Source organism: Neoarius graeffei, chromosome 21, assembly GCF_027579695.1.
Source record: "Neoarius graeffei isolate fNeoGra1 chromosome 21, fNeoGra1.pri, whole genome shotgun sequence".
In the NCBI taxonomy this organism is placed as follows: domain Eukaryota; kingdom Metazoa; phylum Chordata; class Actinopteri; order Siluriformes; family Ariidae; genus Neoarius; species Neoarius graeffei.
In genome coordinates this window covers 45,642,052-45,665,886 of record NC_083589.1, presented here as the reverse complement: position 1 = coordinate 45,665,886, position 23,835 = coordinate 45,642,052, and the positions used below count along the sequence as shown (strand labels likewise).

The 23,835-nt window shown below is 39.4% G+C and overlaps 1 protein-coding gene across 1 annotated transcript; it reads right to left on the bottom strand.

Moving 5' to 3' along the window:
• Positions 1–280: 280 nt before the first annotated feature.
• On the bottom strand, positions 281–23,094 carry slc26a3.2 (solute carrier family 26 member 3, tandem duplicate 2). Its single transcript, XM_060903535.1, has 20 exons — positions 22,979–23,094; positions 22,616–22,755; positions 22,088–22,198; positions 18,243–18,403; positions 17,853–18,017; positions 17,502–17,654; positions 15,686–15,768; positions 15,438–15,585; positions 15,209–15,322; positions 14,193–14,270; positions 13,944–14,039; positions 13,198–13,304; positions 12,947–13,016; positions 7,090–7,182; positions 5,301–5,396; positions 1,088–1,315; positions 843–897; positions 598–731; positions 433–495; positions 281–307 (listed from the first exon to the last, which is right to left on the bottom strand). Exons 1-20 carry the CDS (start codon positions 23,092–23,094, stop codon positions 281–283), a joined length of 2,238 nt encoding a protein of 745 aa, XP_060759518.1.
• Between the last annotated feature and the right edge of the window lie 741 nt (positions 23,095–23,835).

Genomic DNA, 23,835 nt, shown 5'->3' with positions numbered 1-23,835 from the left:
AGTATGTATCCATATTTCTCCAGTAATCCAGATACAAGACTGATTACATGATTATGTACCTCTAAATTCATAATTTTTCTGTAAATAAAAGACATTATTTAGTACAAATTTGTGCAAAACATTTTAACAATACAGAATAGATATTTCATCTATAAATTATACACTTATTTATATTATATTACAATAAATTATATTAACAAGTCACACAATTCAAAGCATCCAACAGCCGATTCTGTCTTGGTTTCCCCAGCGTACTTTAGAGCAACTGAGATGGTGTGGATTATAACTTGGTCTCTGGTTCCTTGCCCTGCAAAGAAAGACAGATTTTTTTCTCTCCCTCTATCTCTACTGTATAAATGTATAAATTAGCATTAGGGTGTGGTTAAAAAAAAAGGTGGTACAAAAGTTGCAAAAATTGGTGGATTCACTCACTGTTTTTTCTCTGTTGCGCAAATTATTTTCATTATTCACCTTCTCATAAGTGTTGTAGTATACCTGTATGAGCACATTAATGGGTTAAATAGAGGGAATTATTCGTGTTGAATACTCAAGCATGGGATATGGTAGTGGCAGAAACAAATACTGAAAACTCCTTACCTTTTCACTAATGCTGAGGGGCGGATGGTGTTCAAGTATGTGCAGCATCGCGTCGTGGAGGGTTAAGTAGAAGATGGATGTTGTAATCTCATCATCAAAGAATTTGCAACTCTTGAGTTTCTCAATGATGTAGGCTGAGAGGAGCATTTCAAAGGTTAGTGGTAGATAATGTGTCACAGTTTTATTGCAATGGCAACATAATTGTGGCAGTTTATATGCCACAATAAAGTAGCATTTAAACTTACGATCACAGGCCACAATGTAGACCTCAACGTCAATGCGGATAAACTCTTTTAAAGCCTGGAAATTTTATAGCAGTGTTACACATTTATAAAGTGAAGAGAGTCCATTATGCATGCCAAACATGCTGTAAAACACCATAGTCTTACACATGCAATTTGCATACATGTTGCATTGTTTGGTGTCTACATAAAAACGATATTCGTTTCTATGGTAATACAATAGTCAGATTAGGATACAATTTCCATACTGTTTTAAGGCCTTTGAGTGCTGAGATGTCAAGGAAGGAGACAGCAGAGAAGTCAAGGACGAGACTGTGGATGTCCACTTGAGGAACAGAGATGTTGGCAGGAAGTTCTGCTTTCCAGTTCACCTGAACAGGAAGGCCCGAGTAGTCTACTGGCTGATCTAAGTCCTCCAGATTTCTCTCATCTTCTGACTCTTCATTAGACAAAGTGCGTGTGAGCTCTATTCCCCTCTGTGGAGAAAGTAATAATCTTCTCAGCATTTAAAGTTTAAGCAACACTACAGTAGCAACACATTGTTTAAGCAACACATTGTACCTTAAAATATCAGCTTCAAAATAATTTTGATGGTACATTGACTTGTAATAGGGACAATGGCTTGTCTTCCATTCCAAGTCCATGCCTGGTTTGCCAATTATAGCACTATGTAACTCTGGTGGGGCATCCTAGAGACCACTTGCAAAAACTGTGTAATGATTTATGGCACCGTAAGAACTCCATAACACTTTATGGCACTCCGGCTAGCTTCCAAAATCGGCCAGCATGTCTACCCAGAAAAATAAGCTAAATTGATATCTTCAGTACGAACACCATGGCAGTCGATATGAAGAGACAAAATAAACGCTGTTGGAGGAAGCCAGGAAGATAAAAAAAAGAACGTGACCAAGTAAGAGACCATACAAGCGTAAATGTTGTACTGGATTTTACTCATTGGCAGGAGCTAAGAGAGATAAAAAGCTGTAAGACAGATGCTGAGCTGGGCTTCTTTTAGTTGAACTAGTAACAGTGGCAGCAACGGGGAGGGGGGGGACGGCCCCCCCAATTATGTTGGGGGGGCTGTGCCCCCCAAGTTACCCTGGGAGTCCTTTGACTATTTACAAGGGAGAAAAGGAGAGAGTAGTGTGAATAAACAGCCCGCTGCGCGTCTTTGTTTTCCGTTATCAAATCCCGCTGTGTCCCTTCATCCTGGCGCCCCGGCGGCATCCCTTTGTACTGTAGGTTGGCAGCACCCATTCGGACCAAAACCGATGCAAATTAGACTGGCCCTGACGTCACTGATTGTTTCCGCTTCCCGGGATTTTCCTTATTTGGCTTACGCAGAACTGCAAAACCCATCACTTTTAGTAGACAAGCTGATTTATGAATATTCTGTGGACTAATTAACCCATTGCTGTGGCAACTGTCTAGACATGTCTGGTCTCCTTGGGTACTCGCACCAAAGCGGGGATCCTGTGACAGCAAGGCTATGATGGTGTCGCTACATTTGTATCTGACTGATAACTCGTGTCCTGCCCAGATGGCTAGATAGCGTTCATGAGGCGTACAAGCAGTTTTGGGTGCCCAAAAACTTGATGCTGCTCTAGAGCTACATTCGCTTGCTGCCCTGACCACTCACTGAAAATCAGTATGAAGAGGAGTTTCAGACAAATATCGATTGCAAACTTTTTGGGCTCAACAAAGGCACCCAAGTTGCTTGATGATAACGAGGTAAGTTTTCAGTATACATTTTTTTAACATCCCAAGTCAAATTTCGCAAACCAAGAAATGAATGACTATTCGCACTGAAGACTAAAGGAAAGACAGTTATTCGTGCTCTTGCTTTATACCACATAGCAGAGCAGGTATATAAATCTATTAGCTCTTTAATTCAACAAGAACATTGAGGACGGATTTTCTCGTGTTTTGTTTGTGTGTGTGTGGGGGGGGAGCGGATCCATGAGAAAACTAAGGGAATGTAGTTTTTCCAATTTACTGATACAGCTCCATATGTAATTCATACATGCTTCAATGCACCAATATCACACAGTTTTGATTTGAAAAATATGTAACAATCAGAAAAAGAATTAATTTGCACCCGATCTGGGGTCACGACCAGTCATTATCAGTCAGTTGGATTTCCCGGGAGCTGACAATGGTCCTTGAAGGATCAGGAATATTACTTTCACGGACTTATTCCTCGATCAAAACAGGATTGCCAAGAGATGTGATCGGTTTTTAGGTATTATTATCATTGGTTCTGTTTCATATAGAAAAAAATACATGGACAAAATGTACTCTGATAGAGACATTAAACTTAGCTTTACTCCTCCAAAATTTGCCTCTCAAAATGCGGGAAATAGCATTTTAGATGGTTAAAAATTCCAAAATTTCTGGGGGGGCGGCATGCTCTCAGACCACCCCTACATTTGGTGCGCCTTTGGCGCGCGATATGTCGCCCACCCATCCAAAACTTCCTGCTGCCGCCCCTGAGTCAGTAATATTATATTAGCCGCATTGCTGTGTGCTATGTTATTGCATTTGCTTGATGTTTGGCTGTGTTAGCACAGTTGTCGACTCACTAACTTTTAATCATAAGCCAATTTGACCATTTTCATAGAGGTTTAGCTGCTAACTACATCTCAATGTCTCATCTCATCTCATTATCTCTAGCCGCTTTATCCTGTCCTACAGGGTCGCAGGCAAGCTGGAGCCTATCCCAGCTGACTACGGGCGAAAGGCGGGGTACACCCTGGACAAGTCGCCAGGTCATCACAGGGCTACATCTCAATGTGATGTTAGAAAACCTGCTAGATAACAGTCAGACATGAGTACTGGTTATAATTGCTCTTGTGTTGGTTGCTGTCTAGCTTTGTTGGTGAGATTGCCACACAAGTTTGCATCACCTTATGTCAGGAACCTCCAAGTGTTGTAAGGTTAATTTAGCTGACTAGCTGTCCTTTGGCCATTAGCATCCCCCAGCATTAGAGATGTTGGTGTTAGTAGGGTTCTGTTTATGTTAGCTCAGCATGCTACTATTCCAAGTTGTATGCACTTTGACTTGCAGTACGGTGAAAAAAAAATTTCTGAGCATCCATGTTTATGTCAAGACAAGTAGTGATCTGTCTCACAGCCAACAGGAAAACAATGACTATCCAACAGCAGAGTGTACATCCCTGCCAATGTTATTTATGAAATATTGCGATGTAGGCTTTAACCTTATTAATGTTATCACTGTCTCACAGACATTTGTATTTTTTCTGGATGACAAAAGTCATCTAACCTCAATCCCATCTCAGCCTAGCATGCAAATAAATAACATAATCTTACCGGTATGCCAAAATATTTGGTCAATCTTTCTCAATCTCACATAAAATAAGCCTTGAAAGCTTGCAACTTTGCAAACCTATCTCAGGTAGCTTGTAATAGGATATGCACTGCCCAATGTATATTAGGTGCCATATGTGCCAATATCATGTCGATTACACACATAGTCCACATTCAAATGCTTAGCAAACAAAGTATGTGGTCTGAAAATGCAAACACAGTATTTCAGTAAAACTAAAACTTTGTTACAATGAACGAAACTTTGTCACAGTAAATAAAACTATGCAGTCATATTTGTGTAAAATCCTATAATATTAATGTACCTTGTCAATCAATATGTTTCTTTGGCTTCTGCCAGGGTTATGGTTCAACTGGCTTTTAAACAAACATGTGCACAGCTGTCTATGAGATGAGCTCAAAGCGTGACTTGTATTTACATCAGTGGCATAAAAGTAAATTACAATCACCAATTGCAGGGGGAGCCTGAGAGCAAAAACATTTTTTTTAATCTCGCAGAATAGGGCTTTAAATCAAGATTCTATAATTACTAATATTCCATAGGGTGGAAATTAGAGTTTGTTGTTATCTAAATGTACAGACTACAAACTTCTGAATCATCTCATCTCATCTCATTATCTCTAGCTGCTTTATCCTGTTCTACAGGGTCGCAGGCAAGCTGGAGCCTATCCCAGCTGACTACGGGCGAAAGGCGGGGTACACCCTGGACAAGTCACCAGGTCATCACAGGGCTGACACATAGACACAGACAACCATTCACACTCACATTCACACCTACGCTCAATTTAGAGTCACCAGTTAACCTAACCTGCATGTCTTTGGACTGTGGGGGAAACCGGAGCACCCGGAGGAAACCCACGCGGACACGGGGAGAACATGCAAACTCCACACAGAAAGGCCCTCACCAGCCACAGGGCTCGAACCCGGACCTTCTTGCTGTGAGGCGACGGCGCTAACCACTACACCACCGTGCCACCATATATATATATAAAATAAAGACAAAAAATTATTATAAGTCTGATAACCAGATAATATTTCTTTTGTGCCTGAGCCATAATCAAGGTTCAAGCACAGAGAGCCAGACCAAGCGGCTGCCTCACTATGTATTGGACTTACACTTGTGAATTTTACTTCGCTGTTCTTAATTAGCTTCCTTATTTTTATCAGGGCTTTATTTCTCTTTTTCAGTACTCTCAAGGGATTGAAACCCACCTGTAACAGAGGAAAAAGTAAATAAGTACATTTAAAACATGTGTTGACCAAAGAACTGTGCTCTGTTTTAGACAATAACTTGCAGGCATACAGTACATACAGATATACAGAAACAAATTAAATATCAACTATAATTTAATATGAACATTAAATATGAACTGTACAACTATGCTCCCAGGAAAAGGAAAAAAAAAAAAACAGAGTTCAGTGTCAGCATGGTGTGTGAATTTTGGCTCTAGCAGTTCTTCAATCTCAGCTGTATCACTTGAGGTTTTTTTTTTAAATCCCACTCGCGCTGTTATTATTTTTGCTTGTACCTGTCAGCAATATTTTTAATGGATGTATTTGTTCCCAAAATGTAAACGAACTAGTAGCCTAATTTAAACTACTGAGATCTTGTCTACACAGCAAAATCCCCAGTGTTGAATTAACACCCAGAGTGTTTATATATCTCCAGTTGGTCACAAATTAACTCTGAAAGTGTTAATTGAACACTGAGGATTTTGCTGTGTAGGCATTTACTAAGGAGGCTGTAAATGCATTGTGTAGCAACGCACATACTGTACGTGTTAATGAATGTGGTCTTTCTTTGTCCTGTGACCTTAACATCTGACTGTTCACTTGCACCTGCATGAAAGCAAAAACCTTTTTTGTGGTATCTGAACACACACCTTGAAATGTCCTCGTTGAAGATGCATTCAGCCTTTCCCAAAAGCTATGGAATAAAAGTATGCTTCAGTATAGCCTTGGCACAGCGAGAGAAAAACATATCTTTCAGTTATAACCAGGGTCAAGGAACAGTCAGAAGTAACTGACAGGAGAATTTTAATGGCCTAGAAGCTGTGTGCGCACGTGTGTGTGTGTGTGTGTGTGTGTGTGTGTGTGTGTGTGTGTGTGTGTGTGTGTGTGAGAGAGACACATATCTACAATGCATTTAGTGTATTAAAAAAAAAATGATAAACATACATATATTTAAACCTTATACTTAAGCCTAAGTGATTTAGAAGCCACACAACATATTTAATACAGTATGGCTTTTCTCTATAGAACTGTATGTGCTTCCCTTTTGGTTCCTCTCAAGATTTCTTCCTCATGATGTCTCAGGGAGTTTTCCCCTTACCATTACTACCTCTGGCTTGCTTCTAGGGCATTTAAATCTAAATCCAGATTTCTGTTAAGCTGCTTGATGAAATTGTTTACTGTTAAAAGCACTATACAAAGAAAGTAAATTGAATTGAATTAAGCTAATACTATTTTTGCCTCGGACAGAAGGTAAGTTGCAATTTTGAATTATCTGCAGACATGCAAGAAGGACTGCATACAACTCAATAAACATTATGAAAAAGAATGGATGCACTGGAAATACTTTATAGTCTCTGTATTACCATGGAGCAATTGTCCCATAATTGGCAACATCCACTGCAAAAAGTAAATCATTATATGAGTTTAGGCATGATAGGTAGATGTGAATCTGAATTACCATGCCATAACAACACTGTAAATATGGGTTTTTTTTTTTTTTTTTTTTTTTTTTTGGGGGGGGGAGGGGGGGGGGTTGGGGTTTTTTTGTGAGCTATGAGTCTAAGTCTACATTGTGTAATACACTGAACAGGGCAAAGTTTGGGCAGACCCTTTTTGCTGAAGAAGTTTAAGATTAGTCAAGTCAAGCTTATAACTTTGTATAAATACTTACAGCATCAATCAGTTTGCCTCTGAAGAAATCAATATTTGCAAAGAATATTGGTGAAGGAATTCTGAAAATCTTCACTCCCTCTGATTCGTACATCTGTGCAAGATTAAGGAGAAGAAATTCTATTTTATCATCATATTTTGCATGAGAAATATCTCTCAACTCAGTGAGAAGATTCACTCAGTACGTTTACATGCACATCCAAATCGAGCTGCTGTCGGTAATCGAGCTAAGGGTCCCAGCAGGGGTGCCAGAGAAATCCAATCCTACATGCACACAAGGAAATCGAGCTATTGTGTGAGGTGCATTGTGCACCCGAGCCACAGGTGGCGCTACACGCCCCATCGTGTTGGTACACTTCCGGTTGTCGTCATAAAGAAGAGCTATTCAAGCATATAAACAAAGTTATCAGTTCCGTGTTCACAAGAAGAGTGTTTGTAGTTTGTAGTAAAGATAACTTTAATTTTCTGAGATGTAATAAAAACATATTTATATGCCAAAGTCAAGCCTATGAGTTCCAAAATGATGTCTGTTACATTACTTCTGTTACGATTGTCCATCTCGCGTCTGTTACAAATTAATTACAATCTAGCTATATACCATGTTAATCTTATTGAAAGAATGTGTATGTTTATTCTACTACACATGTTTATTAATTATATTTGCTAAAACATCACCTTCCTATGTTTCAAAAAGTAATTCTACATTGTTAAAATTGAGAATATATATGTCCACAACACTTCTGTTACGTTCTGACTTTGGCATATAAATATGTTTTTATTACATCTCAGAAAATTAAAGTTATCTTTTAACATATCATTCATTAAAGATTACATGTTTTGTGACCTGAAAAGAAATGGTTTTAGGTGAATTTTTAAAAATAAGTTCATGTCCCCATTTCAGTACCCATAAGCGTAGAATCACTCATATATACACACACACATATATATATATATATATATATATATATATATATATATATATATATATATATATATATTTTTTTTTTTATGAGCAGGGTCGCAGGGCCTGCGACCCTGTAGAAGGATAAAGCGGCTAGAGATAATGAGAATGTAATGAGATGAGATTTTATGAGCAACTATTATTAGGCCACTCAGTAGCTTATGGAGTTCATTCAATCCAAATGTTTGTGTTGAGAGAAATTGCATGCATCACTGTATCAGTATGGATTTATAACATTCTGTATGCACATTATGGATACTCCAGAGCCCTCCAGCAAACATCATCAATAATCAGGATTACAAAATGTATTCCTTTGTTTCCTCCATTTATTGACTTATTGTATGTGATCAAATGTATGCCTTGACGAATAACTACACTAGTTTTTTGATACAATTACATAGTGCACTGCAAGAAATCCACTAAGTGTTTTTGGTTTCTTTTAGGCATCACACATTTATTAGAAAACACAGCAAAGGTTCAAATATTCAAGTTAAATACTTAGCAACAGTATCAATAAATCCACACATGAACAATAGCAATGATATCTATGACCACAGCTAATGTGCAAAATATTAAAGTTAAACACTTAACAATATCAACAAATCCACACATGAACAATGACAAAACACCTAGACTTAATTATACAAATTATACAATAAAGATACCTATGAAAAAAGGTGATTTTTTTTTCACACACAGTAATCAGTGCGTTTACATGCACATAGAGAAAATCGAATTTCTGCCGTTGCTCGACTGAAATCGAAGTTCTAAATGGCATGGAAACACCTTAGCTCGGCTGAAATTGAACCGAACTTGAATTCGTAATCGAGCTACGCGACCTAGATTATGCGATTGTAGCCGAGCTACTAAGGCTTCGTTCACACTGCAGGCTGAAGTGAATCAAATCCGATCTTTTCGCCCATATGTGACCTGTATGCGATCTTTTATTGACAATATGAACGACACAGATCCGATTTTTTCAAATCCGACCCAGGCCGTTTGGATATGTGGTCCTAATTCCGATTCCTATCCGCTCTTTTCATATGCGACTTCAGTCTGAACCGCCAGGTCGCATTCATTCGACTTACACGTCATCAACAAGCCACAAACGTCACTATTCTGCGCTGAAGTAGGCGGCGGGTCTCAGCTGATTTCCATTTGGGGGGATACAGCTATTCAAGCTAGATTGGATGGGTCATACCGCAACCGGGCGGTTTTACTTCTGTAAACACTGGCCATGCTCACTGCGTGTGACGTCGTCGTATCCTGCAATGCGCATGCGGAACACTTTTAGGTCGCTTTTCGTTCATACTGAGGATCATACCGCAACCGGGCGGTTTTACTGGATGGGTCATACCGCAACCGGGCGGTTTTACTTCTGTAAACACTGGCCATGCTCACTGCGTGTGACGTCGTCGTATCCTGCAATGCGCATGCGGAACACTTTTAGGTCGCTTTTCGTTCATACTGAGGATCACAAGTCGCATATATTTGTTAATGTGAACGACCTCACAAAAAAATCGGATTTCACAAAAAAAATCGGAATTGAGCATTAAGCCTTGCAGTGTGAACGTAGCGTTAGTGCATGTAAACCCTATCGAGCTACGTAGTCGAGCTACTTACTTCAGCACTGCCCCTTCCGGGAGTGACGAGACCACAAGCGGGAAACACAACAGCCTCGGTCGAAAAAAAAAAAAAACAGCCTCGGTCGGCATGACACGTCACCTTAGCCGCCACTTTATTAGGAACACTTGTGTCTGGGCATGTACGCACCCAGGGGCGCCGCTAGGGGGGGGGAAGTTAGGACGATTCTAAGGGCCTGGCACTGACAGGGGGGCCTGTGAGGGATATTAATACTATTTTAATAGTATTGCCTTGTCTAAGTTTTTGAAATAAAATATTTCATTTCATCTGTTAAAATATGCAAATTATACATGGTTATGATTTGCTATAACATTTTTCTTGAATTATTTATGATATTGTCATTTCACCCCTCCACCCTTTTTACTAATGGTACAGTCTGATTCTGGGAGCGGGACACGTGAAATGTGTAGCTCCGTGTGTGCACAGCGCCGCTATTAGCGCAGCTTAGATCAGGTGGCAGTTTTTCTATGTGCGCAACAGAGGTGTGCATTCTAGAAGTTGCTAAGCAGGAGCAGGTGTGATGAATTATGAAGTCCGGATATCACACTGTGTGTGAAAAAAAAAATCACCTTTTTTCATAGGTATCTTTATTGTATAATTAAGTCTAGGTGTTTTGCCATTGTTCATGTGTGGATTTGTTGATATTGTTAAGTATTTAACTTTAATATTTTGCACATTAGCTGTGGTCATAGATATCATTGCTATTGTTCATGTGTGGATTTATTGATACTGTTGCTAAGTATTTAACTTGAATATTTGAACCTTTGCTGTGTTTTCTAATAAATGTGTGATGCCTAAAAGAAACCAAAAACACTTAGTGGATTTCTTGCAGTGCACTATGTAATTGTATCAAAAAACTAGTGTAGTTATTCGTCAAGGCATACATTTGATCACATACAATAAGTCAATAAATGGAGGAAACAAAGGAATACATTTTGTAATCCTGATTATTGATGATGTTTGCTGGAGGGCTCTGGAGTATCCATAATGTGCATACAGAATGTTATAAATCCATACTGATACAGTGATGCATGCAATTTCTCTCAACACAAACATTTGGATTGAATGAACTCCATAAGCTACTGAGTGGCCTAATAATAGTTGCTCATAAAAGAAAAAAAAAAAAAAATATATATATATATATCAGTGGCGGCTGCTGGTTTTTAAAACAGGGGAAGCCCATTTTATGCATTCATCGTAAAACCTGTAGGCCGGATATCAAAGCATAGAAAGGTGTGCCCCATTAGCATAGTGAACTAGACAACCTTACCTAGTGGCAGAAAGTATTTTTGCTTGCACATTTCATGTTATAGTCTGGCTTGCCAGGCTAGTGCCTCATATCCTTAATCAAAAATATCAAACATCCAAAAATCACTGGCTATTCAACGAAGAGCCTTGAACATCATACCCTGATATGCAACACAGAGTCTTTAACACAACACCCAGCTGTGCAACACATCCTTGAACATCTTCTGCAACACAGTCTGGAAATTCATAACTAGGTAGGCTATGCAACACACAGAACCTTGAATATTATACCCAGGTATAACCTATAACAGAGCCCACCATTCTCTTAACATTACTGAACAATATACACACTTCAGATTCATGAACATGAACACTATTTATACACAAATTCTGCCCTCCGCTCCTTTTCCAGAAAATGGTCTGTGACCCTGTCATACCAGCTGGTTGTGCTTTCCAGAGACTTTACCAATTTCTGTTAGCAGCTAGCACTGCAGATCCCAATAAGGCTCAAGCTAGCCTACAACCAGATTGAACTACAAATGAAATAAATGAGTGAATTCACGAATGATCAAACTGATAGAATGGATGAAAGTTAACGGAGCACAACGAGTAATATTTACATTTATTTACAGAGTAATGTACAGAGACATCAATGAGAAGAACCGTTTATATGAAAAGAAATTCGGACAGCACTTTAGCACACGACTACACTTTCTCGACATCCGCTAGGGACTGACTGATCATATTTCCGTGTTCCTCGCCGAAGTACCGCCCTCCTCATGTCTTTCAAACACTACTTCCAATAATCCTTTATCAGCCCGGCTTCTTGTCCCTCCCACTGTCTCGTTTAGTCTCAGAGAAGCCTGGCTTCCCTGGAAGTGACGATTTTGTTGATTTTAACCAATAACAACTAGCCGAAATTGGCTGTTCAGAGCCGTCTCGTAGACTGCAACGGATACCCGGCTGCCAGTCAGTGTTGCCAGATACTGCTGACGTTTTCCATCCCAAAATATGTTCAAAACCCGCCAAAATGCACTTAAAACCGCCCAATCTGGCAACACTGCTGCCAGTCCATAGAGCCCATTGAAATAAGAAAGGTTACAGCCTGGCAGCAAAGGTGATTCTCGTAGCGAACTGCAAGTTCGTCAGACATCACTCAAATAAGTTACAGGATAGTTATGAACATAAATACAATCTTGGGCATATATTATGTTATGCAAGTTATTGTTTTAATGAGAATTCAACGTCGTAGACGCCGCAGTTTGGGGAGAGAATTTTAGGGGAAGCTCGGCTTCCCTTGTTGTCTCTGAGAAATCGCCCCTGATATATATATATATATATATTCCATATATATCATTTTTAAGGCAACAGTCTATTCAGTCTAATTAGTTGGTAAGTTATTAGCATGTTAGCAGGATAACAGTTAATATGGTCACCATTACAGATCAACTTCAACTTAGTGGCCATTTTATTAGGAACACTTCTGTTCATACATACAAACTACAAACACTCTTCTTGTGAACACGGAACTGATAACTTTGTTTATGCTTGAATAGCTCTTCTTCATGACGACAACCGGAAGTGTACCAACACGATGGGGCGTGTAGCGCCATCTGTGGCTCGGGTGCACAATGCACCTCACACAATAGCTCGATTTCCTTGCGTGCATGTAGGATTGGCTTTCTCTGGCACCCCTGCTGGGACCCTTAGCTCGATTACCGACAGCAGCTCGATTTGGATGTGCATGTAAACGTACTGAGTATCTAAACTTCACTCATGAAGAGTATAAACTTCTGGCTGTTTCTTAATTTTGCAATTTTTTACAAAATCCTAACTTCTGTTTCCAAAGTATAAAACATTGCTTTGTGTATCGAAAAACCTATTGAGCTACAGTAGGCCATGTCAGATTTAGACTTATGATTTTTATTGCCTTTAAGGCAGGGATTGTGGAATATTTTTGCACTGTAATCTGTACATGGGGAATCTGTAATTATGAGTGACTTACATTGACATAATCCTTGCGGTTCCTGTAAATGTCAGTGCCAGGGATGTTTGCCAGGACACAGCAGTGTGGGCTGGAAAATAAAGGACATACAGTATATTGTTGTTCTGTAAGTAAATAAACCAAAACTCTAAGTGTCCTGCAGTAATTTCATTCTTAAAATTTAAATGAGAAAATGTATCCTTTATATGGTAAGTATTTGGTTTGTTGTAAGTTATAATGCCCTTATTGTCAAATAATTTAGTCATACTCACAACTGAGTCCTGAAGAGAAGAGCAATCATCTCTGCTCCGAGTCCCACAGCAAGGCCGATATCCAGCCCCAGCAAGATCGAGGCCACATAGGTCACAACCCAAACAACCTGAATGGAGGGAAGTAATGGGAACACAATTACAAAAGCCATTACAGGAGTCTATTCAGTATATTATTATAAAACACGTTATAATTAATTATTCACCAACAATTCTCTAGTGGTCTAAATAAATTAGTGCTGTTATTTGCCATTACTACCCAGCTAACACTTTTGAGTTAGTAGAACTGTGGCAGCGGGGACGTGGCCAAGCAGCAGTCTGTGAATGGAGGGCAGGGTTGGGGAAGGTAAGTGGCGAAGTCATTCCACCTGCTGTCAATTAATGTGTGTGTGTGTGTGTGTGTTACAGGGATGGAGCATAAAAGGAGAGAGAGCGCAGAGAAAAGGGGCTCCCTCCCAACCACCACGCATGTGGGAGTGAGGGAGGGAGGAAAAGCTCAAATAATGTGTTTGTGTATGAACATCAACTCTCGCCTGCCATGCTTCTGTGCTCCACCCACATCAGGAACTGTTACAAGAACATTTTCTGAATGTTACACTTTTAAGAACTTTTAGACAAGTTTTCTGTGAAGGATCTCTCTTCAGACTGCATTCATGTAGATGAGTCTTTGAGTGGCACAGTTCAGTAGGTACTGTATATTTAAAAATTTCACTTGCTGTTGGAAGAAAGAAAACATGAAGGTCTCTTACGCAGTCAGGTCGATCCTTCCTCCAGAGGTAAGGGACTTCACGAATCTGCATCAGCATCCCTTTCAGATTCACTATTACCACTGCGCCCAACACTGACTACAAAACACACATCATAAAACACCCCTATGGAGCATGCCACATTGAGGAATTAACTAAAATGCAGAACACTGGAGACTCCAAGTATTTTTCATTATAATGATTATTCAGTGGATGCAGATTAAACACTGCAGGATTAATCCTGAATGTTACCTTTGGCAATGGCTCTAGCAAGAACCCTATGGCCAAAGTTACTATCAGGACAATGATTGCGGAGAGAAGGCCAGCAATCTGGAAAACAACAACAGTTTGGTTATGTTTTGGTAGAACAAAGTCCAAATGTTTAATGTTAATTGTAGTCTGCTGTTATCAACGTACAATACGGCCCAAATAAAACGGGTTAACAGATCATCTGACAAAGGTAAAATAAGACTTTTTAAAGGCACTTTATTGCAGGTCACTCTTTTAATAGACTGCATGTGGCAATATAATTTTCCACCCTTAACCCATTAAAACGTAGATTGTTTATTCCTGGAATTACACGCCTTTCATGTGAGCTTCATTGTAGTGCTTCACTATAGAATTGTATATACCTCCAACTCAACCCTAGAGGTCAGTATTTCCGATTACATAGTTTGATTTTTACTTGGGAATGGATTGACTGATTTGTTGTTACTTATGTTTGTTCATCTTACATGTTTTGAAATGTAATGATTTGTAAAGGATATATTTCTGTTTAAATGACAATACAATGCAGCCACATGCATACTACATAAAACATACTGATAAATGGGCGGCAAAAAAAGCAATAAAGTGGTGGTGTAAGTGGTTAGCACAGTCACCTCACAGCAAGAAGGTTCTGGGTTCGAGCCCAGCAGCTGACGGGAGCCTTTCTGTGTGGAGTTTGCATGTTCTCCCCATGTCTGTGTGGGTTTGCTCCGGTTGTCCCCACAGTTCAAAGACATGCGGTTAGGTTAATATGGGATAGCCTTGGGCTGAGGTGCCCTTGAGCGAGGCACCTAACTCCCAACTGCTCCCTGGGTGCTGTTAGCATGGCTGCCCACTGCTCTGGGTATGTGTGTGTGTGTTCATTGCTAATGTGTGTGTGCATGTGTGTGTTCACTGCTTCAGATGGGTTAAATGCAGAGAGGAATTTCACAAGCGTGTGATGAATAAAGTTCTTCTTCTAAATGCTTAACTGCTAAACCTGCTGTGTGTTTATGAAATACCTGTGTTTTCCCTCCTGTGCTCTCCTGTACTGCAGTCCTGGAGAGAGCTGTGCTGGCTGCCAGGGATTTGAACGCTCCACCAAAGATGTTACTTGCACCAAAAGCTATGAGCTCCTGTAGACACATGACAAAGGTTTTGCATGGCAATCAAATAACCTGAAGATTTACTATCTCTGCAGCATTATTTGTTGTCCCATTTTCTTGAAAGCTACATTACAGTGGCGCTCACCTGGTTTCCATCAATAACATAGTCATGTTTGACAGCATAGACTTTAGCCACAGCAAAGGCTACAGCAAAACCCACTATACTCATAGGAAAAGCTTCTACTGCTGTTTCCTTAAAGATCTGAAGATTAGGGGCAAGTGGTGGCTCAAATCTAGTAAGAGGAGAAAATATGTTGTGGTCAAACTTTTCAGTCTTTTCTCTGGTCAATTTTATAAATTAAATATAAAACAATTCATGATTTTGTTGCTTACCCATCTGGTATTTTCCCTACAACATCCACTCCATAATTTCCCTGGAAATTGAATGCATATGATACTCCACATGCGATGATAGTCTGCATAACCAGGGAAATTGTTGAGTTAATACTCACACTCAGAGAAATTGTAAACGTGAATGAAAATTCAGTTATAACTGTATATTTTATTTGATTAGTAAGGTTGTGTTGCTACATCACGTCTTTGAAAGAGGGAAAAAGTTTGAACAATGGAGAAGCCACACTGCGGTTAATCAGAAAATGGTGCATGATAAAGATAGTTAACAAAAAAGCCAAGCTTGCATGACACAGCACCATTGCCATCTTATCTTTGAACCACTTTAACTGCTAATAAAAAAGGTTCTGCTGGTTGTAGTTTGGAATTCCATTGTGATTATGCTTTTTAGAAAGTACCGTTTTTATCAGAACAGTCTTTTATTTTCAAGGTCACATTCAGAACTTAAACTGGGATTTAGGAGGAAATGGAACTCCTTTCATGAGTGCTGTGAATGTGGTTGGAGTACTGTTTGTTTTATGTGTTGATTAACACTGATATCATGGAACTGTGATTAAAGGAAGTGTGTGTTTCCATCCTTTTGGCTTAATAAGTATAGTAGGATGGGCAGACCTGAGGTTTTTAGTTCAGTTGTTAGTTCTGCTATCTGTATGCTATAATTTATATTTTCTTTAAATCATAGCCCTAAGCTCAGCTTCATCTCATCTCATTATCTCTAGCCGCTTTATCCTTCTACAGGGTCGCAGGCAAGCTGGAGCCTATCCCAGCTGACTACGGGCGAAAGGCGGGGTACACCCTGGACAAGTCGCCAGGTCATCACAGGGCTCACACATAGACACAGACAACCATTCACACTCACATTCACACCTACGGTCAATTTAGAGTCACCAGTTAACCTAACCTGCATGTCTTTGGACTGTGGGGGAAACCGGAGCACCCGGAGGAAACCCACGCGGACACAGGGAGAACATGCAAACTCCGCACAGAAAGGCCCTCGCCGGCCACAGGGCTCAAACCCGGACCTTCTTGCTGTGAGGCGACAGCGCTAACCACTACACCACCGTGCCGTCCCTAAGCTCAGCTTGTCATTCACATAAAAGAAAGGTGAGAGAGGTCTACTTTTGCTTGAAACCCCCCCCCCCCCCCCAACCCCCTTTATTTAACCACCTTTAATTTAACCCCTGGTAACATTGTGACTTTTCTCAACACACACATTGTTTTGTGTCTCACAAATAGAAAATCCCATAATCTAGCAATGGCAGACCAGATGGCTCAACTCTGTGTCAGTTCTGTGCCAGGTAAATCCCTTAAATTGGTTTAACCCTCGTATGGTGTCCGTGTTTTTTTTTTAACCATATATGCTGCTCGTATATTGCTTATAATTGGGGTGAAGTAAACATCTGTTAAGTATTTAATGTAAAATTGTTTGATTGTGTTAAATTTAAAATACCAAAATGCAGCAGGTCCACCAGACCCACAAACACTGGCTGAGTAACAAAAATATGAACACCACACAAGGGTTAAATGAATGAATGAATGAATTAATTAATAATTTAAAAAAAAGTCTGGAACCTTTATCTTTCTGTACATATGATTTACAGAGCTTTGTGCAAGATGGTAATAAAACACTCGCTTCAGAAAGTTAATTTGCAAAAGGTAATATTTGTCAGATGTATCAATCAATAAAACAGTCGTTTCTTACGTTCATAAATTCATAACAGTGATTCATTCATAAATTCATAAAAGTTACAACACTATTGCTTTCTTTTATGTGTACTGTTCCACTAGATACACTCACCATGATGACTTCTATTGGGATGGGTACCGGAAGCTTTTTCTTGAATTTTTCATTGAGCTCTTTCACAATGAACACAACAATCATCACCACAATGGATGTCACCAAATCATGGATATTTGTGGATGTGATCTGCCCAAAGGTCTTCTCCAGAATCTAGAATTAAAACAATGAAATATGAATGGAGTGACCATATGATCACAAATGCAGAAATGCAAGTATTATGTGAGATTATGTTTTACTACTGAACCAAGATAATGTGTATATGACTTCGTATGCATTCCCATACATTTATTTGTAAGAATTGGACTTACACAGTACAGAACGGTAACTCAAAAAACCTTTTGAACTTACTTTTATAATGGCAAGTGGTCCACTGAAGCCTGGTACCTTCAGCCCAAAAATAAATTTGAGCTGTGACACCAGGATATGAACTGCAGCAGCAGAAGTGAACCCAGATACAAGCGTATCAGACAGATAAATCACTATGAAGCCAAACTGCAGCAACCCCATGGCAAGCTGAGTGTTAGAGAGCAGAAGAGTTATCACATTAAGTTGACCACTATTCTTTGTAAATAACTATAAAAGCCTCTGAAGTTCAATATGACCAATACATTTTATAACTTTCTGTTATCATTTCTGGATAATGTATATATGACACTTATGTTAGGCACCTTCTGCTGTAAAGAAGTAAGTACAGTAAGAGCAGCAAGAGCTGAAGATTATGAGAGGATACAGGCATACCTGGAAAATACCAATGAGGAAGGTAACTGAGGCAGACACCATGGCTCTTTGCTGGTCCATCGTAAGCCCTTCAAAGCCTGTGATGTTGGCCACAGGACCTTCATCAGGTACCAGCCTGGTCACTGCAGACCCTACCATGAGACTCAGAACTGGGAATGCTCCTGAATTGGAAACATGCAGTTCAAGGAAACAGTTAATTCTGTAAGAATTACTACTAGTAATGCACAACACAATATCATCACCTGGCCATTTAACATCTCATCTCATCTCATTATCTGTAGCCGCTTTATCCTGTTCTACAGGGTCACAGGCAAGCTGGAGCCTATCCCAGCTGACTACGGGCGAAAGGCGGGGTACACCCTGGACAAGTCGCCAGGTCATCACAGGGCTGACACACAGACACAGACAACCATTCACACTCACATTCAAACCTACGGTCAATTTAGAGTCACCAGTTAACCTAACCTGCATGTCTTTGGACTGTGGGGGAAACCGGAGCACCCGGAGGAAACCCACGCGGACACAGGGAGAACATGCAAACTCCGCACAGAAAGGCCCTCGCCGGCCACGGGGCTCGAACCCGGACCTTCTTGCTGTGAGGCGACAGCGCTAACCACTACACCACCGTGCCGCCCGCCATTTAACTTGTCTAAGTTAAAAATGTACCTTATTTAAGCAATATTACACGAGAGAGAGTTATGTTGTACTGAATATCAGCATGGCTGTGATTTGGTCTTAAGCACGAGGCTGTAGGCTAACTGCTATAGCTAATGATGATATTCATGCTTATATTCAGTACTTTTGGCAAGCTATGTAAGTGTGTTTTTGATAATCATGAACTTGAGTTGGAAACCAAAATAAGAGTCTATCAAGCCACTATAATACTGACACTCCTGTGTGGGTCAGAAATGTGGACTATGTACCAATATCAAGTAAAGCAACTTGAGAAATTTCACCAAAGATACCTATGGTCCATCATGAATGTCCAATGGTATGATTGTGTTACCAATGCTGCAATTCTTGATAAAGCCTCTATAACAAGCATTGAAGCTATGCTACAGCAAAATAGGCTGAGGTGGTTTGGGCGTGTTGTTAGAATGGACGCAACACGACTTCCTAAACAGCTTCTCTTCAGTCAGCTATCCACAGGAATGAGAAGCGTTGGTGATCCTAAGAAGAAATACAAGGATACCCTAAAAAGAAACTTCTTTAAAGAGTGTGGGATTGTTGATTGAGCTACAGCACCAACTGATGGACTGCTCTGGAGGAGTATGGTCTGCAATGGAGTTAAGACCTTCGAAACCAATAGGCAGAAAGCAGAGGACGAGAGACACAAGAGACAAAAAGCTGCTCAAACCTTAAAACTGGCACAATTTCCTGGGCAGATGCCTGAGTAGTCTTTTAGAGACCGCCATGCTCATGTCGAGCGGCAGGGAGTAGTAGGACTGAACAATAAGTGTGATATTGCTTTATATACCAGTTCTATAAACAAGAAATTAATACTGAGTATGTGAAATTTTGAACACAATATGGCCAAATGTTGGTTATTTTTGCTCCATTATTAGAAATAGATCCCGAAGAAGCTACACTCACTTTTAGCACATCAGCTAGCTGGCTAGCTACCGGTAGTTCATATTGGATTGTACATTCCTGTTAAAGGTGCTTCTGGTAAAATTGGCATCCCTTCTTCCTTTTCATCTTCATATAATTAACTTTCATTTTTTAAGTCCAAAGTTATATTCCTGAAAACTATCATTTGCTATGTTCACTGAAGATGTTGCTGACACTGCTGTAATAACCATTTTGAACTAGGAGGTGGATTTTTATGTGTAGGATACAGATGAGCAGAATGATACACACAGTGAAACATCCCAGTGTGATTATGTGTGATTATGGTCTCCAGTGTCAGCACTTTCTAACAGTCGGTAAGGTTTCTGTTTGTTTGTTTGTTTGTTTCTTTGTTTTTGTTTTATTTTTGCATGGATAGAAAGTTTTTGTTTTCTTCGTAACATGAAAAGCTGTTTTTTCCCAACCACAGTAACTACAAACCACAAAAGAACATAATAACAGTCAATACTAACAAACTGCTTCAGTAAATTAATGTATAAATAGTACAAGTAGCAGTACAAGTAACAAATTTGTAATGGTGCTTGAAACATCACATATTGTACATATTGTAATTATTCTGCCTGAAATTGTTTTTGACACAAAAACAAAGTTTGTTATTAATGAAGTCCAAATGTGGATTTAGCACCAAATAGTGTCTTCTAACTATGCACTTTAATTTCAAAGTATTACTTGTATGATCTATGTATTTAACCATTGCATTCTGAATTATTCTTGCTCCGTAGTATAAAGTATTGCTGTATAAACCTAGTAGTGTTCAATGAGTTACTGTGCACCGTTATGTCTATCCAACATACAAGACACACATTACTTATAATTTCTACATATGTACACTATTATTATTATTATTATTATTATTATTATTACATACTACTAGGTAGTTAGTCTAATGTAAAATAAAGTGCTTCCATTAATAAAGAAGACAAAAGCATTGAGTTTTTGCCTTTTATAAAGCTTTCATATTTTATGAATTGCATGAAAATCTAATTTTATTATGGTCATCTAGATTTTGGTGTAATCTACAATTATATGCAATGTTTCTGTTCCTTACTTTTAGTCATACACAGACATATTATTCTCTTACAGCAGCTCTTTCTTCTTATTCTTCTTTTTTAACAATATCTGAAAGTGTAATTCCAGCAACGATTAAAAAAAAAATCAACCAGCATTCTTCTTCTTCTTCTTTTGCCTGCTCCCTCTAGGGGTCACCCCAGCGGATCATCCATCCCAATTTATCTCATCTCATCTCATTATCTCTAGCCGCTTTATCCTTCTACAGGGTCGCAGGCAAGCTGGAGCCTATCCCAGCTGACTACGGGCGAAAGGCGGGGTACACCCTGGACAAGTCGCCAGGTCATCACAGGGCTGACACATAGACACAGACAACCATTCACACTCACATTCACACCTACGGTCAATTTAGAGTCACCAGTTAACCTAACCTGCATGTCTTTGGACTGTGGGGGAAACCGGAGCACCCGGAGGAAACCCACGCGGACACGGGGAGAACATGCAAACTCCACACAGAAAGGCCCTCGCCGGCCCCGGGGCTCGAACCCAGGACCTTCTTGCTGTGAGGCGACAGTGCTAACCACTACACCACCGTGCCGCCCCCATCCCAATTTATGATTCGTATATTTGATTTGGCATAGGTTTTTACACCGGATGCCCTTCCTGATGCAACCCTCCCCAATCTATCCAGGCTTGGGACCAGCACTAAGTATGCACTGGCTTGTGCAACCCCAGTGGCTGGGTATTTTACCTAATGTTCATGTCTTTGAACTATGGGAGGAAACCAGAGCACCCGGAGGAAACCCGTGCAGACACGAGGAGAATATGCAAAGTCCACACAGAAAGGCCTATCAGCATTAAAATATGGTAACTGATATTGGACTTTTTTAAAATTTTCTTTTTGCTTTAGTAGTCTCTCATTCTTGATATGTGTAACATTCTTTTATGGCTACACTGCAAGTTACAGAAGACAAAGGCTGCACATGTGCCTTTCAGTTTTATGTTAATATATTAGCTAATGGTTATCTTCAGGTTTGTTTGTACATTTACAGCCAGCCCAGCAACTCATTTTGATATTAAAAAAACAACTCATTTTTGATATATAAATATAACACCTTTTATTGGGACAGTCCTGTTCTGAATTATACCACGTTAAGCCCTATATATCTTTACCACATTTACAATACTTTTCAAAACTGGTAACTCACCCACAGAAATGTGTCGAGAAGTACCAAAGAAAAAGTAGATGATCACAGGGAAAAAGGCAGCATATAACCCATACCAAGCAGGAAGAGATGCTAGTAAGCTGTATGCCAGTCCTTAGAAAAGGAGAAAACCCAACAATTTTAAGTGCACATTATTATATGAACCACTGTTACATATCTATCAGCTTCCCTGATCTTTGGCTGATTAGCTGTCTGTTGAATGTGCAAAATGGTATGACAGACACTATAAATAAATACTTCAGTCATTCAGTCTGGATATTTTGAATATTTATTGATGATGATGTTAAGAATCATATTATTAGGGTCCCATGATGACTTTTCTTAAGGTTTCTTTAAAAAAAAATGTATTTTGCATTCCATTGACCATTTTGTAATCCGATATTATAATGTTATATAATGTAAAATGTATAATGCAGGAACTGATACGATAGACAGGAGGCAACTGGTTGAAGACCACAATATCGGAGGAATTTTTGTTTAATGATGAAGTTTAATTGTAGACAGTTTTACCTTGCAGTACAGCCACCAGTCCAGTGCTGACTCCAGATACAAGATCACCCAGTATCCATTCTTTGACATTGTACATTTTCATCCATCCAATGATGGGCAGTACAGACATGGCTGCATTTTTTGCACGTTTTGAATCGCAACTGTATCACCACACACAAACATACAAAGAGTATCATATAGTATCATATATTGTGAAACACATGCTGTACTTTACATTTTAAGTCCAATAAATGACAGAAGGAAAGAATATCAAATAGTGGTTAAAGTCTTATATGAATATTATATAAGATCAAAATTCATCTACTTTTAAAAGCATTTTGATGGTCTCTCAGTGTGATACAAAATAAAACATTTCCATCTTACATGAAGTATTGTTTAACGTGGTCCAGCATGGTCTTGCGTTGCCGGCAGATTTTCTCATGCTCATCTGTAAAGGAATCCTCTGTGTAAAGTGGTCTGGACACCACATACTTTGCCATTGTGTGTCTTTCAAAAATGTTGGGAATTCAATCTCACTGGAATTCTGTATCAGAAGAAAAATTTTTATTATTGGACAACAACACCACAGCTGTGGACCACAAAATGATAGATGAACCTCTGTAGTGTAACTGAAGGCTGTTATCTGTTCTGGCCATATCAGCATTTTTAATTGTACTTAGCATAAGTAAACAAAAAATAAACCCTCTATCTGTGCATCTTCCCTCAAGATTTCACAAGTACACATACTGTACCAACTGTGGTTTTCCAAACTGCTGTCTGAGAGACTTCTAGATTTATCCTCTTTAGCATTGAAAATACATTAGCATTTATCCTCTTTATCCTCTTTAGCATTGAAAATACATAGAAAATATAATTTTGCATTTGGTTTGTTTCCTGATCATGCTTCATAATTAGGATAGACAGGGCCTGTTCTCAAATCACCTTTAGAAGACTAGGCCATTCAAAAGCACTTCTGCTAACCATCAGTCTCAGTTGATTTTCCCTTTAATCCCAGAGTCCTTTAATAACCAGTCAGGACAACAAAGGTGCAGCCTTGACATTGGGTTGTTTAACTACATTATGTGTATTATGTCTTATGTCCATTCTGTATTATGTCTGTTATCTCACAGTAAACGCTAGTGCAGAAAGCAAGTGCAAAAGCAAAAAAAAAAGTGTTTTTTTGACCACATCAACCAGAAAAACGAAAGCGCAAACAATGAACAGTACAAACTTTCCAGGAC